Source organism: Leuciscus leuciscus, assembly GCF_965113295.1.
Source record: "Leuciscus leuciscus genome assembly, chromosome: 3".
NCBI classification, from domain to species: Eukaryota; Metazoa; Chordata; class Actinopteri; order Cypriniformes; family Leuciscidae; genus Leuciscus; species Leuciscus leuciscus.
Window position 1 is genome coordinate 10,386,841 of NC_138727.1, and position 16,747 is coordinate 10,403,587.

General features: G+C 36.2%; 1 protein-coding gene and 1 long non-coding RNA gene across 4 annotated transcripts in view; one reads left to right on the forward strand and one right to left on the reverse strand.

Moving 5' to 3' along the window:
• Positions 1–13,732, forward strand: part of LOC309494376 — a 63,731-nt gene extending 49,999 nt beyond the window's left edge. The window contains exon 2 of the long non-coding RNA XR_014204302.1: positions 13,364–13,732. This is a non-coding gene — a long non-coding RNA (uncharacterized lncRNA). The remainder of the gene's footprint in view (positions 1–13,363) is intronic.
• Positions 1–16,747, reverse strand: part of sdk1b (sidekick cell adhesion molecule 1b) — a 370,259-nt gene that overhangs the window by 89,618 nt on the left and 263,894 nt on the right. For 2 of the 3 annotated variants that reach the window (XM_082163612.1, XM_082163611.1), the window contains exon 11: positions 1,837–1,863. The exons of the other annotated variant lie outside the window; for it this stretch is intronic. In XM_082163612.1, the coding sequence (XP_082019738.1) occupies positions 1,837–1,863 (27 nt within the window). The remainder of the gene's footprint in view (positions 1–1,836; positions 1,864–16,747) is intronic. 3 annotated transcript variants of the gene reach the window in all.

Below are 16,747 nucleotides of genomic sequence, written 5' to 3' on the forward strand. Positions count from 1 at the left end.
TATCTATCTATCTATCTATCTGGCCACATGGCTTTTGGCTGTATTTATTTAAATATATAAAAAGAAAATTAACAAACTAATTTACCTATTACATGTTTTTACCATATTATGTATTGTTTATTATTTAGTTTTTATTATAATAATTAATTATTTATGCAAAATATGATTCATTTATATAAATTAAATATTTACTACTAATAAAGAACTACCAAATGTTATCTAAAAATGTTTTAATTATTTATTAAAATTGTATTTTATATATATATATATATATATATACTGTATATGGTCAAATAAAAAAAAGTATTAACTGATTCATTAATATAAGCTAATATAATTTAGCAAGTTACAATAATTTAATAAGTTTATATAATTTATATATTTATTTGGTTAATATAAAGTATATTAAAATATGGATGGATGGATGGATGGATGGATGGATATAGATAGATGGGGTGTCCACTGAGTGTCCTCTGATTTTAGGGGTTGAGTTAGGGCGATGATCAATTGATAGGAGCATTGTTCCAGAACAAACAACCGTACTTGTCTAAATCACACTGTGAATTGCAATATCATGCTGGATGGCAAACAATTAACATAAATACATTAAATATGATCCAACCGAAATAAAGAATCACACCCTAGCTTGCATCCCTCACCACTGCTGACAGAATAATTCTGCAAGTCTATCTATTCTCATATTGTGCTTGGGGAAGTGCTGATTATAGCTGCGTGTTATTTTTCAGAGTGAGCTCAGAAGTATAGTAGCCCGAAGAACGCCGCAAATGAAAAGGAAGATTTGCACTAAGGGGAAAAGACAGTGTCGTGCTTCTGAGGTGACGTTGATGTCAGCCGCTTATACAGCCTCATGCACTTAAGTCAGAATGGTGTTTGACATGGTGTTGACACGGCGTTGTCTTCCACGGGTTGGTTTTCATCAGGCGCAGAGATTAGTCGCCTTGAGCATATCAAGATGGTTGTAAAACAATGTAGAGCACAGCTACAGGGACACGCAAGAGTCCACACACGAGGATAGGGGTCATTCAGAGAGATCGGACGTAATAATCTTAATCCAGTGTCTACATGAGTAGTGAGTGAGATTACGACATGTGGAGATATTAAATGTGTCTCTCAGGAGAATCCATTATCTTAAGCCTCTAACAAATCCATCTAAACACACAGTACAAGAGAGATTACACACACACAGAGGAAGACAGCATGGGTGAGAGCAGACAGGAAAGGGAAAGCCAGGAAATTATTTTTTTCTCAGGATTATCAACTCTGATTGGTCGATGCACAAATTAACCAGTGTGAAGCTATATATCATGCTGTGTGTGTGTGTGTGTGGGGGGGGGGGGGTTACGATTTAGGATTTCTTATTTTGCAGGGCTACTTTTAAGTCCCGCAGAGCCATTTCAAATGATCAGGCAATCATTATTTATACATGTTATTTTGTACTATGTAATACACAGAATGCAAAATAACAGGGTAAGAAAAAAACGAGAGATTCACTCGACATAAAAGATAAACTACACTATGGGTAAGTTTGGAATGAAATACATGCATACTGCATATATACTGGTACCACGTTTTATTACTTCTCATCGTTGTTCTGCTCAAAATGATTCCGAACATAGCCCGTGTCTCGTCTTCTGGGCAATCAGAAAGGGAAATGCCAAGAGGACAAATGTTCACTTCATAATCATAATTCAAAATCTCAAAGCAGATGATCCTCTGATGTCATCAGAGCAAGGAGACAGGAGAAGAGGAGATGTGAACGAGAATGAGAGGACAGGTGAAGGTTACAAGCTTTAAGAGTTCATTAGAGTGTCTTACCAAGGGAACCACGGTTCTTCTTGTTTACTGCTCATCAGGTCACAGAGAGCAGAGAAAGAGAGAATAAAGAAATCAGAAAAAAAAACATTCCTCTCACCAAAATATCTCATATATTCTCAAACTTTAAGCCCAAAACAACATCAGCTCTACTGTTTTTGGCCCCTCCGTCACACCTACGACATGTAATTAAGGGAATTCGCTGACCCATGACCTGCCCTTAATGGAAGAGCCACACTTATAAACTTTCTTAAAGTGAACTTTTTTCACTTTAACCAACAAAATGAGCTGCAGAATGTACAAAGAGTACACACACACACACACACACACACACACACACACACACACACACACACACACACACACACACACACACACACACACACACACACACACACACACACACACACACACACACACACACACACACAAACACACACAAACACACACACACACACACATACACACACGCACACACACACAGAGACAAACAAAGAAATGCATTTTGATCAGTATTTCATTTTGAAATGAAGAGTTGCAAGAGTTTCAAGATTCATCAAATGAAAATATATTGAATTGATTTGAAAGTTTCAGATACCAAAAATATTTGTCAATAAAATGAGTGTGGGTGGATTAGCTCAGATCATTGGAAATTTGATGATAAATATGACAATATATTATGAGTTCATATTGAGATCCCTGACGTTTGTTCAAGTTGTGGGGTCGATAAGATTTTTAAATGTTTTTAAAATAAGTCTCTTATGCTCACAAACACTGTAAAAAATGTCTAACCCTCCCAAATCAAACATTTCAAGTGACCGATAACATCTACATTTTTCAATTGGCCCAAGTGAAATTCTTGTTGCAATAGTCTGTTAACATTGGCTCAATGAGAAATAATACGTCAGACTAATTGAAAAATTTAGATGTTATCGGTCACTTGAAATTTTGGACTTGGGGATGTAATTCTTTTTTACAGTGAAGGCTGCATTTATTTAATCAAAAATCAAGTAAAAACTAAGACTGTGAATTAATAATACAATTTAAAATAACTGTTTTCATTGTACTAACTTATTTTACTAAATAACTAACGCGATCATCAAACATTTAACAGCATATAAATCAAAACTGCCTAATGTTACAGAATAATATGACAACTCAAAAAGAGGTATAGGACTGTATAAAGTCAGAATTGCGAGATAAAAGTCGTAATTACGTGATAAAGTCGCAATTGTGTGTTATAAAGTCAGAAATGAGAGATATAAACTCGCAATTGTGAGATAAAAATTCGCAATTATCTTTTAAAATGTTTTATTCTGTGGCAGAAACATGCTTCCATAGTTCTTTCTATAAGAGCATAAGAACATATGTTGTATGTTCAGATACAGAACATTCAAAATATTCTGGGGGCCATGAAAGTTTTGTGAACCTTATCAAAAAAGCTGGCACTGGCTGGCAACCATTAAAAAAAACGCAGGTGGGAAAAGAGTTAAGGTAATGTCTTTCCCACTCTCTGTCTCTGTTGCTTTCTGTCTCACACCACAAACTCAGCAAATGCTGTGCTTTAATTGGTTATATATTAGATGGGTGTCGTAGGAGAAGTCACACTGCGAGAATGTGACCCAAAATGTCTGGCACTGCCAAAATGCTAGAAATAGCGAGTGACACAGTACACATTATAAAATAATAACATTCCAAACTAAACAAACTGTGCTACATTGTTTTTCACACGACCTCATTACATGAATCTTTAATCTAGTTTTGTATAGAAATATCTTAACAGTGAGCTCTGGCCTGGTTAGCACACATGCTTTGACAAAATGTGTGTTTTCCAATCCCGTCCCTGACAGTAAAACAAGTGTCTTGCTCAAGGTCACCACAGTAATTAGGAAGACATCTGAATGATTCTGGGTCCGATTCTGATTGCACTTAACGATTCTGGATCCTTCATGATTCTTTTAGTACGTCTGAGGCAGGCTTATTATAGTTAACTAAGGGCCATTTCCACTACACTGTTTTCACATAAAAACTGAAAACTTTTCATGCGTTTTGGCTGTTCATTTACACGACAACTGCGTTTCGCCGGCCGGAAATGCACGTTTTTAAAAACCGGGTTTCAGATACCGTTATCGTCTCTATGTTAACAACAAAACATGAATTTGTTAAACGGGTGGCGTCATGCGTATTACACGTTCTTGTACATACAGTAGGTGCGTAATGTTTCTTTACAAAGTGACATCGCCAACTACTGGCCTGGAAGCAGAATACAGCGTTTTAAGTTGTAAACTGAAACAAAAATGTATAAAAACTACATAGACTTTTTTTTAAATTAATAATATAATAAATAATAAAAATGACAAAAACAAACAAAATTGCTACAACTTTACATTTAAAATGAAACAATTCGGATTTAAATTAGACCAATCAACCTTTTTATGTACAGTAACTGACTTGTTGAAAAAAATTATGACCCTCTTGAAGAAAAAAATTAGATGACTAACTTGTTTGCTGGTCTGAGGAAATCTTATGGGTTTGAAACGACCCAAAGGTATATGTTGAGAGAATTTTCATTTTTGGGGGGCAAAGTATTCTTTTATGACAACAAACCATGTATATTGTTTACAAAAATTGTTCTGAAAAAGAAAGAATTCAGCTGTTTAGTCACAATACAAGATAAAAACCGCAAATGATCATAACAGATTAATTCGTTAACACTGGGTTAAATGGGTTCTCTGCACTGGAAGAAATTATTCCCAGCAGTCTGCTGGTTTATCCTGCACATTTTTGTAAAATGTATGAGATCATATAAAATGCATACAAAAATGTGCACATTGTGTTTGTGATTGCATACACACACACACACACACAATCAATTTCTGCACTCCAATCGGTTATTCATTAGACGGGTGTCGTAGGAGGAATGTGAACCAAATTCTATAACGTTGCCAGATAAGATTCATCGCAAAGACAATTTATCAGCCAGTTATGTGATCCAAGACAACAGATTTTGCCTTAAGACGAAATAAATCTTACACAACTTGCACATTTTGTCTTAGGCAACAAAATAGGGTTGAAAATTCAACTCGGCTTTAAGCAAAAGTTTGCTCTCATTAATGCACAGGAGAAACAGCTGAGATATTAAAGAAATCTAATTTGTGAATTTTCTCTCGCTCCTTCTCCCACCCATATTCTCCTGAAAACTTTACAAACACGAACAAGGGTGAAGTACAAAGTGAGTGATGAAGTTTCAGGGAGGAAGACGATGTGCCGGGGCAAATGAAGAGCAGAGGAGAGAGAAGAAAGGACACGAGAAACAGCGGATGAAAGGAAAAGAACAGGATAAGCATGAGGGAGGAAGTGAGAATGAGAGACAAGTCATGAAAGATTTACATCATCAGGAACTGACAGAGGAACACCAGCAGCATCAGATACGAGAGAGAGAGAGAGAGAGAGAGAGAGAGAGAGAGAGAGAGAGAGAGAGAGAGAGAGAGAGAGAGAGAGAGAGAGAGAGAGAGAGAGAGAGAAATGGATAATTCAAACACAATCCCATGTTCATGCATGAGCAGAAGCCACACACATGCATATGACTATAATATTTGGACTGGAGGCGCATGTTATTCTGATCATCTGTCACTCTTAATATCTGGATCTGTAATTGAACAGGAGAAGATAAAACGCCATGAAATAAACAGATGAACCCCTCTTCCTCTCTCAATGTGCATTCCTACCTCTGTCAAAGAACTCAGATATCACTTCATGAATATCTAAATGAATTTGGAGCAGCACGGGTAAACATGATTAACTTTTCATTCATAATGGAAGGGTTAAAACATCAATGTCTGATTGTACTTGCCGTTCTTGATTTGGATTGCACTTAAAGGGATAGTTTGCCCAAAATGTAAAAAAAAAATTCCATCTTTTTCTCACCCTAATGTCGTTCCAGACCTGTATGGCTTACTTTCTTCCTAGAGCTCAAAAGAAGATATTTTGGGGAGGAAAAAATGCCTTAGTGTTTTTGGTACATATGAAAGTTCAAAGTAGTTTGGACCCCAGAATTCTTCAAACGATCTTCTTTTGTGTTCAACAGAAGACACAAAGTCATACAGGTTACAGACAAAGTCATACATTCACAGACATGCTGTTTCTGCGCATGTAACATGCATGAATTAACCCTTCGTAGCAGATCTATACAGGTGGAGCTGGGGAAGGTGGAGGGTTTCTGGAAGCGCGCTGCAAACTGCAAACAGCAACACTACTAGTATTTGAATGTTGAGTTCTTATGACACAGCAACCAATCAGCTGTGTCATGTAGATAATGATGTGATCTCTCCCAAATGAGTTAAGGACCTGCGCCATCAAGAGTTTCATGCCAGAACTAGGTAATTATTCAGAAAGAATGCATTAAATGTATCAAAAAAAATGTAATAATAATATTTATTAATAAATGCTGTTTTGAACTTTCTATTCATCAAACAATCCTGTATAAAAAAAAAAAAAATGTAAAAAAAAATCCACGATTCCCACAAAAATATTAAGCAGCACAAATGAAAGCTTTAGTGTAAGTTCTGCCAGGAAGACTCAATTGTTACGTCACTTCTCATCTATTCAATCATGTTCTAATACTTGTAGTCTAAAAGATCGGTACTAAACAATTAACGGTACTTAAACAATTACCTCCATCCTCCCCACCACCACCAACAGGATGGTCCCTTCCCCTCCCTCCTCCCCACCACCACCAGGATGGTCCCTTCCCATACATCCTGGGGGGCGGCTGCACCCCTGCCTTCGTCTTCAGGCAGGAAATGCAGATTCCGCTACCCTCGGATTGCGCGCTATGGACAACATTTTGGCTATGCCAAAGAACTCTATAAATATTTGCTTGCTGGGCTGTTAATAAATACAGTGTATGCTTTTGTTACATCATTTTATCTCCCGAGTCTTTCTGGTAGAAGTACAGTTTTCTGTTCGATTGACTGAGGTATTGAAAGAGAACGATGCTGAGATTGTGCGGTGAATGAAGCATACAGACAGAGATAAAGTGAGTGGAAACAGGACAAAACAGAAATTACAAAGGGATCTCTATCCTTTCTCCTTTGCACACCAGCACCTATTGACCCTCTCCAACTCCAGTGTCAATCACCTTAATGAACAAGAAAGCGAGGTAAAAAGAGGCCAAGTGAGAAAGAGAGGGATGTCCACTCCATAGATGTAATTCCCTGCAATTTTTCCCACTTACCCTCACCAGACAAAATAGCAGAGCTGCCTCTTGCCTTTGTCAGGTAATTCACACACTTAGAGTCAATCCAGTTTATTCTTCCAGTCCGTAGCAGGCAAGGGTGAGGAAAATAAGTCTAAAAGTCAGATACTTATTTTTGCAGTCTTCCTGGTGTCTGGATGAATTCATAAGAGCTGGATTTCACCATTTCCCTTGAGAGTACTAACAGACTTAGCTATTAATATACTTTCAGGGCTCATTTTAATCGAACGTATCTTCCTGTTCTGCCGGCAGAGATCTTTTGATCATGCCAAGAATGTAGGAGGAACGCCGGTTAATTAAGAAGTATGACCCAAAAGAACTTCACAGATCACCTTTGAACACTGTCAGTGAATGGCAAATTGCTCGATCAGGAAAAACTTGAAACATCTTCACCTAGAAGTTTCGGTCCTTTTGGTATATCAATTTGAGTCAAGAATAATAAAATGATGTTTTTCTAGTTTAGTTTGGGATTTTGCAACCATTTTGCTCGATGAATCTCATTCAAATAGCTTGTGAAACCATTTGATTTTAAATCACTTAAACTTAATCACTTAAACTATACTTAAAAATCAGTTTCACAAATGATTCGCTGAAATTTGATATCCTTGTGTTTCATGAATAAGCTGCAAATGTCTACTACACCACAAAACGAGACATTTTGTCATGATTTTGCTTTCTTTTTCATCTTGTTGAGCTTAATAGCCCCTTATCAATTTCTGTTCTACATTACCATATATGCATAAAAAAGTTCTGATGTACATTCGATTTTCTGATTTTCAAATGTCCTTTTATAGTTTTTGAAATATCAAACCATTTTGCACAATCAGCCTTATTCATACTGTTTATAAGACCTTGTTCACAAAAGCCCCGCCCAAAGTACAATCTCATTGGTCCAAAATCCCGCTCCACATATTAAGCATCTTACAATTTCCGATAGGCTGCGATTTAGTCATTTTGCAACATGTTTGCTTTCTGTGAGCACAGAATAATTACTTTGAAACAGCGCAAGTCTTTTTGAAGGTAAATACTATACATCCATAATAAATAAGGATCTTCACAGTAATTAAGTCCAAAATCCCAACTACTATACACTCCTTGGTTCTGAATTGGCATGGACATGATCTCAAGTCCCGTGTGTCTGAGTGTGTGATCAGTTTAGTTGTCTTTTTAGGAGTACCTATTAGCCAGTTATTTTAGTCACGGCATGTCTGGTCATGTTTAATGGTCTTCATATTTGTCCCAAAATATGGTTTAAGCCTGCATCTAGTTTCCAAGAGTTCAGATTTTCATCACTAATAAATTGTGATTTTACCACAGGTCACTAAATAAAAATAAATGAATGTATATCAGCTGATATTGAACATAAATTGAACATAAAGGACCTTTATTAGTATCGAGTGAACCAGTTTGCACGTCTGAAAGTTATACAGTATGAGCAGCGCTTGTATATCTGACCTCTTAACGTGCATGTTAAGTGACGTGTAACGGCATTAATTAATTAAAAGTGTCAAAGTCATCCAGCCACAGCGGACCGAATTAAAGAGGTGACTCTCTGAGGGCTCTCAATATCACTGAGTCATACCACAGATCTACCTTCAGAAACTCGACGTGTTCAAACAGTCCTCCAGTCAAACTCATTACAGCTGTAAGTATATCCGTGAAGGTTAGAGTGTGATCTGAGATCTGAAGATACCTCAACATCTCCGAGCTGTTTAAAGTTGTGTGGTTAAACTCGGGTAATTGGGTCATGAGGTCTGTGACTCAGAGTCATGCCAAGTGAGTAAACAACAGTTGAGAGTTTTTAAAGTTATAAACAACAGCAGGGGCTTTAAGAGTTGTGCTCATTTGAGGATTCATTTAATAGTTCACTCAATGTTTATTCCTTTGTGCATTCATTCATTAACCCTTTGGCACGTACGATCACGCCGGTGTGATTAGAACGTTCAGTGCATCATACAGACTATGTAAAGTGACAACGTGTTTTATTCATATCAGATACACATTGTGTAGGTATTAGATATCTATAAAATCGACGTGTTCTAAATCCGACAGATCCGATTCTCTGAATTGCGGTGCAAACTAACATGCCAGCGCCTACATGTTATAGATCATCTAACATGATCATTATAAAGGTTTATAATAATAATAAGGTGATTTGTTCGCTGCCTTAAATATTTAAGTAAAACTGAGTTTTTTTTTTAAACTGAGTTTTAAAAATGAGTTGAATCTTGTATAACTTATATAAAAACGTGAAGAATTCTTAACGTCCCCCTGTAGTCAATAATTGTATCACTTAAAATTAATCTTTGATCACCAAAATGACTTTTTTTTTTTAAATAAGTGAAAAATTTTTTTAGTCATGCCTTAAAATAACTTGAATGTAACTCTACACCCTTGTCTCATTTAGTATACGCTGTTCTATGAATATGCAAATTAGCCCCGCCTCCACTCACTCACGCCAGCTCAGAAATCCACTCGTTAACGATCACACGTTGACGTGATTGGTTACAGGGTAGTTTGTGACGTCAGAAACACCAGCGATTTCAATCCGCATTTTTGAGACCGTCTTTGGTTCACTGGAGTTTTAAGGAGAAAATACTCAGCAGTGGTGTTGACTTATGAATTTACACATGGTTTGTCTTAAAGCATATTAAAAACATTACATATAAACAACATTAAAAGCTTGATTTTCACCACAGGGGGACTTGAACTTATTTTGTTGAGTTAAAGCAATGGTAAAAACCTATGTTGTTTAACTTACTGATCATATAATATTTTACAGTGTTCTAAAATAACGGTCACCTTAAACTTACTCTGGGGGTTCCGGGTCAGCTAAAATATTAAAGGGTGAAAGGGTTATTTTTTTTCTCAATCAATCACTTACTCTTCACTCACTTATTCACCTTTTCCACTTCAATCGATTATTTACTAATTCACTCACTTCATTCATTCAGCCCTCATGGAATGATTTCTGGAGGATCATGTGACACTGAAGACTGGAGCAATGATGCTGAGAAGTTAACAGGAATAAATTATGCTTTAAAAATTATTCAAATAGATAACGGTCTTTTTAAATGGTAATAATATTTCACAATATTACGTTTTTTCTTTTCTTTTTTTTCAATCAAATAAATGCAGACTTGGTGAGTATAAGAAACGTACATTTAAAAAACATAAAAAAACTGAGCCCAAACTTTTGAACGGTGCCCTCATGTATATTGTTGAATGTGGATTAGAGAGGCTCAGGATGCTGCTGCTATGAAGCACACTGACAAACATGAATTAATCCAGTTTACTGTCTAGCTGCAGGAGTGACTCATAGGCAGCTTGACTCAGGGACATGTCAAGTTAGACACATTCAAATAAAAGCTTTCTGGTGTAAAACCACATCGTAATGGGAGGAAAAATAAATAAAAACAAACAATGTGATGCAAATACTACTCTAAACTCTCTCACACACGCACATACATATTGAAGACCTTCAGGGCTGAGGCCCAATGGAGTTTTAACATGGGGGATAAATTGCCTCAGACTTGACACTCAATGTGGGGTAAATCCAGATAACGATTCAAAGTAAATTTTGTTAAAGTCCCCCTGTGGTGGAAATCAAGCGTTTAATGTTGTTTTTATGACTATGTGGTGCTTTAAATATGCTTTAAGACAAACCATGTACAAAGGCATAAGTCAAAACAATTGCTGAGTATTTTCTCCTTAAAACTGCATTGAACCAAAGATGAGTTTTAAGGGATACAATTATTGACTACAGGGGGACTTTAACTTCTAGTTGCACACTAACATACAGATGGCATCAAAGTTAAAAGCATGGACTACAAAACACAAATGTCCAATTTAAACCCTTCCTAAAGCAAGAAATAAGACTTTCTCTCCCACATACAGTATAACTTGCGGTATTCCTCCTTTTTTGGAGTTACTTGTTATTTAACAGACACTTTTTAATGGAAAAGTTCAGAGTAACTGCATGAGTTGCCCTGAAGCAATGGATTTAAATGAGACACAACGATAACAGAACCGGATTTTGATTTTAGTAGGTTTCTTTGAAATCCATCAGAAGTCCATATTCTTAAACAACACTCCCATGAAGAAGACCCTGAACACAGCACACTCTTTTATGCCTTTATTTCACTGCGGTCGAGTACTATCAAGTTTTAAAGGGAAAATATAGTGGAAAAAAATTGTTCTCTTGCACTTTGGCAATAAAAGAAGTGTATTACATACTAAAGAAAAAGTGATCTTCACTGGTAAGCAGAGGTTTATCAATCACAAAAGAAGGTGTTTACAAATATAATCCATAAAAGTAGTGTCACACAAAACTAACATTAGTAACATTAAGAGTAAAGTGTTGTTATTGTTAAAACTAAACATGAAAAATTACAGAGCGCAGAGCTGTTGCCTTTGTATAACATCCTAAATCAGTCACTTATCAGATTCCATTTCGGTTCACTTAAGGCCCCGATATACTCATGGCAAAGTTAGCAGTTAAGAAAGCATCTGATCATAGCGACGTGGATATGTTTGCACAAGCTCTGCAATTCACACCTACAGTAAATTGTCACGTTTATTTATATAGCATTTCATCCAAGATATCGCTTTAAAGCTCCATAGGGTTACAGCATCATAAGGTTCTGCTATGTGGTTGCTAAGATACTAAGGGTGGTTGCTAGAGTGTTGCTATGCTCGGTTTCTTTAACTAAGGTGGTTTAAAGCTCTTTAAAGGTGTTTTTACTTGTGTCTGACATCGATGGACTGAACAGAAGAAATTAAAGACAGGTTAGGTGATTTGTTCCAGACACATTTTATGTTTTTCTGGTTGAAAGTCTCTTCACATCCTGATAGCAAAGTGGTCTAAATATATTAATATGTATATACCTCGTCTGTTGAAGACGTAGGACCATAAAATGCTCATCCAATCAATACAATACAATCAATCAATTTCATACCTCTGCGCACCTGCTCACGCAGACATTACATGTCATCAGCGCATTTCATGATATACAGAGTTAGACACACGTCAGTCAGCAAGCACCAAAACCGAAACAGCAGCCACCTTTTACAGTTCCTCCTGAACCAAAACAACAAGCTTTTGCTATCACGCCATAACTACTGTAATTTGGAAGAGATGAAAACCTGTGATGTTATACTCGGAGCGGTCCGTGACTCGAATTTATGCCTTTCAGTGGCAACACTATCAACGGCACAATGAACCTGCAGCAGTCAGGTGGTACAGGTCAGTGCTCTTTAAGTTGTTTCTGTTCACTATTATTGTAATGTTATGTGCTTTGAGATATGAGGTAGTTTAACCGTCTCTCATGACGCTTTTGTTTGCTCCCTGCTGTACGCTTTGTGTTTTAAAGGAGGCGTGGCTTTGGAGACGCTCTGAAGGGAGGGTGGGATCTAATGCTTTCAAAGCTAGCTCGCTACTGCTAGCCTCTGAAGATTCCCTTCCCTACCTTTAACCAGAGAAGATTTTCATGTCAAAGAAGGCAGAGCCTCAGAGCACACCTTCCAATTACGTAATCGCCACCTATGGTAGTTTAAAGGTGTTTAGCAATCGTTTCCGGAAAGTTCGCTTTGGAAAGTTGTTTCGAACTCCTGAAATGAACTCCGAAGATCTTTGTTTTGGCCTTATTTTGTTCGAAACGACATCAAACCAGTTTGTTCTTCGATTTCGCCTAAAGTATGTTAGGGACTTTAGAATACAGCATACAACAAAGCAGCCCAGTGTGTTATATAGCAGAGTTAGTATGTCTACAGTGGATATTACAACAATTGTATCACTCAGGCCCATAAATACTGTATACACTTACAACCTTTACGATATGAACAGAGAAAAGGACACAAACATCTTTAGTGGACGGTAAAGAGGGAGGAAGCGACCTTTCAGTAAACTACTCAGACAATAACGAGTCTCTCTCTGTCCCTCCCCCCTCTCTTTCTGTCTTTATCTCTAATGATTTGGTTAATTCTCTTGAAGGAGACTTTGGCTCATGTTGTGCGAGTCAGCTGCCATTGTGAGATAAAAATTTGGCCTGCGTGTTCTAACTGGGAAAGACAAGACCCCGCTGAGGTCACAGACAAACACACGGACGGACACACACACACACACACACACACACACACACACACACACACACACACACACACACACACACACACACACACACACACACACACACACACACACACACACACACCGAACACAGCCTTGTGCCTGTAATTAAATATGAAGGGGAAAATCCTTCATTTTAAAACAAGGTGAGTAAATGGCTGTTTCTCAATTCCAAGAACGCAAAGAACAGACTTGCGTTCTCTTTGAGACTGGTCTTGCCAGGCGACCTTGAAAGAACGATCTCGGAAGGACGCGAGAACACAGAACGCATCTTTATGAGAATTGAGATGTGCTGCGATATTGCTGCTTAACTGACCATCTCGGCAAATACAACACAACATCACAAACATATGTCACAATCTTTTAAACATTTCTTTCATATTATTATAGACATTGTTTTCATAGTTTATATCTTTTTTATTTTACCATGTGTATTTATGAGTAGCCTATGTGTTACCTATGTTTTGTCAATGTTAAGATTCTTTTTAATATGCCAATAAAAATACTGCCGCTTTCTTAAGGTCTTTATCACTTTATTAAAATGAAGCAAAAGAGACCGACAAATGTAAACTTTCACGAGCTGTCACGTATTTCGAGCTTGCAGCGGGAATCTCTTAAGTGAGAACGAGAAGTTTAAAGCTTACAGCCTTCCGTACGTCGACTGCCCGCAACGTCTTCTGGGATTTTTAGCGGTTCGATTCTCTCAAGTCTGCATTTGATGCATCCTCGATATCAAGGACACATCCGGGCACTTCATGCGTCCTCTGTACTTGCGTTCTTGAGTATTGGAAATGAACTTCGATGGTTGATGATGACGTAGTACGAGAACACAAGGACACAAGATCACTGAAGAACGCATATTGAGAAACAGCCAATGTCTTTAAAGATGACGACAAATGTAGACAAAGAGGAAGGCCGTGGAAAGCATATTCTACTTCCACTACTAAAAGTATCTCAGAATCAACTTAAGTCAGTATTTCCATCTGCTAAGAAGGAATTCAGAACAAGATTTTGGAAGTTGCAAATCAATCTGAAATGTAATGAACCTTGTTATAAGTTGGAAAACAAATAACAATCTACAACAGACAAATTGGGAGAAAACTTTCCAGTGAAGCCTTTTTGAGGAGGGAGGTTGTTTAAAAGTGACTGTGATAGATACTGACATACAGTAGATCTCCTGAAGAGAAATGACAGAATGAATGTCTTTTAAATTTCACCTTCTAAAGCAACAGCAAAGTCATATCGAGAATATCCTGACAAACACTCGAAGGCAGGCTGACAACAAAGATGCAATACACTGAAATAGCTAACAAAATACTTGAAGAGAACCAACTATATAAGATATTTGGTACCACTTTCTAGGAGGTCTGTATAAAGACTTATAAACATATTCATAGTGCCTCATAAAACATATTATAGGCCATTATATGCATGATTTAATTGGTGCTAATTGTGTATTTAATGCATACTCATAAAGTACTATAGTGTATTATAACTGGATAAAATAATATACTAGAACATATAACAGACATATAAAAGGTGAATTAAAAGACATTGCAAAAGCATGATAATGCATCAAAGATGTATTATATACAAATGTATTGTATACAGTGGGGACTAAAAGTCTGAGACTGCAATGAAAATCTGGGATTTATTTCATTTAAACCTGCACTTAAATAAGTTCTGGGTTACAATTAGAAGTTACGATATAAATGAAGTAATATTTAAGATTTTGCACTATTATAGGTCACTGATCAAATTGACCATGTTTAAACTTCTTTGTAAAGGTCAGAAGTTTTCATATCATGCTGGATAAAACGGATAATCAGGCTTGCACAACCTTGTGGAGTCCCTGACATGTTCATCACAAAAAGTTTAATTGCAAATTAGATCATCAGCAGCATACTAATTTGTTAATATGAAAATAATGCAAAATAAGAGCATTTTCACTAGTGGTGATTTTATACAAGGAATTTGATTATTAATTATATTGACTTTATGGTTTTTGATTACGGAATCAGCAAAAATAAATACAAAATTTTTCCTTTAGAGACGTGTTTATGTGCACAGATTTGACTTGAGCGTTCATGCATGATCATTAACAACATAAAGCTTTGCTGTCTGCTTCTGATGTTAGTATACTTCATCATAACTCCTACTGTTCCATAGCACCATCACCCATCACTCACAATCACAGCAGGCCTGTGTTTTATCAAAATCGTTCTATTTGATTTGATTTGATTTGATTGAAACAGAAAAGCAGGACAGTATTAAACTTACAGATTAATCAAATATATATAAAAAACGGTGACTGAAGCAATATCAAACACCAGATCCAGAGATGGTTGGACAAATAACTGTTGGCTGTAAATCTCATCTAAAGATTAATGAGCATGTAATTTTCCAGATGTGTTAATCCTGAGCTGGATATGTTTTAATCTTGAGGATTAGATGTTTGGGACAATGATAAACTTGACTGGATTACAGTCTTCACATTTAGTGGCAGTGTTTGAAAGGTTTTGCTGATTAAGGATGAAATTTGCAATATTTTCAGAGAAATAACATGGACATTAACATAACACACTGAGGTAAATTCAGTAATTGAGTCTTTTTTTCCTTTTCTTTTTTAAGAAATCAACACTTTTTTCCACAAGGGCACAATAATGAATAAAAAAGTGTCAGCAATGTTACAAAAGTTTTTTTTTTGTCTTTTTTAAAATAAATGTTTTTGAACCTTATTAAGCAGTACACCTGTTTTCAACATTGATAACAAAAAAACAAAAAAAACATTTCTTTAACCCTCTGGTGCTGTTTGGTCATTTTCGACCGAAACATTTTACGTTTCGTTTTTTAGATGTTTTTACTTCATCGGAATGGTACGAAACTTGGAAACTTGGTTTTGGAATTTGCATTTTTTTAGATATCAACCTCAAATTCAGAACACAGCTTGTTTAGATTTATGGCTTTGATTTTCTCACTGTTTTAGAGTAAAACGTGTTTTGGAAAATATTTATTTCATATAAGAATTGAAAAAATTGTAAAACTGTATAACTTTTTCACTTCAGCAATAATCAGCCATGAGTCGTCTTTAAATAGAGACCAAACTTAAGTCTACAAAGCATTGAAGATTTATGACAGTTTAAGGAAATTTCATTTTCAGGTCCGTGTTCAAAAAGTGAATAAATGGATTATAACTACTGCATAAATATAATTTTGTATAAAATATAATTTAAATCCCCATCGAACCACTTATCAAACTAAAAATATTGTACAATCCTTTCATTAAAAAAAAAAAAAAAAAAAAAAAAAAAAATCTGTCATTTTTGGCCGACTCGCGAATAGTACCAGACTAAGCACAAAATCAAGAAACATTTCTTTTAGAATGATTACAAAGATTTCTGAAGAATCATGTGACACTGAGAACTAAAATAAAGGCTGCTGAAAATTGAGCTTTGCCATCGTAAATCACATTGTTAAACATTAAAATAGGAAACAGGAGAACAATTATCGACTACCTTCAGACAATAAAA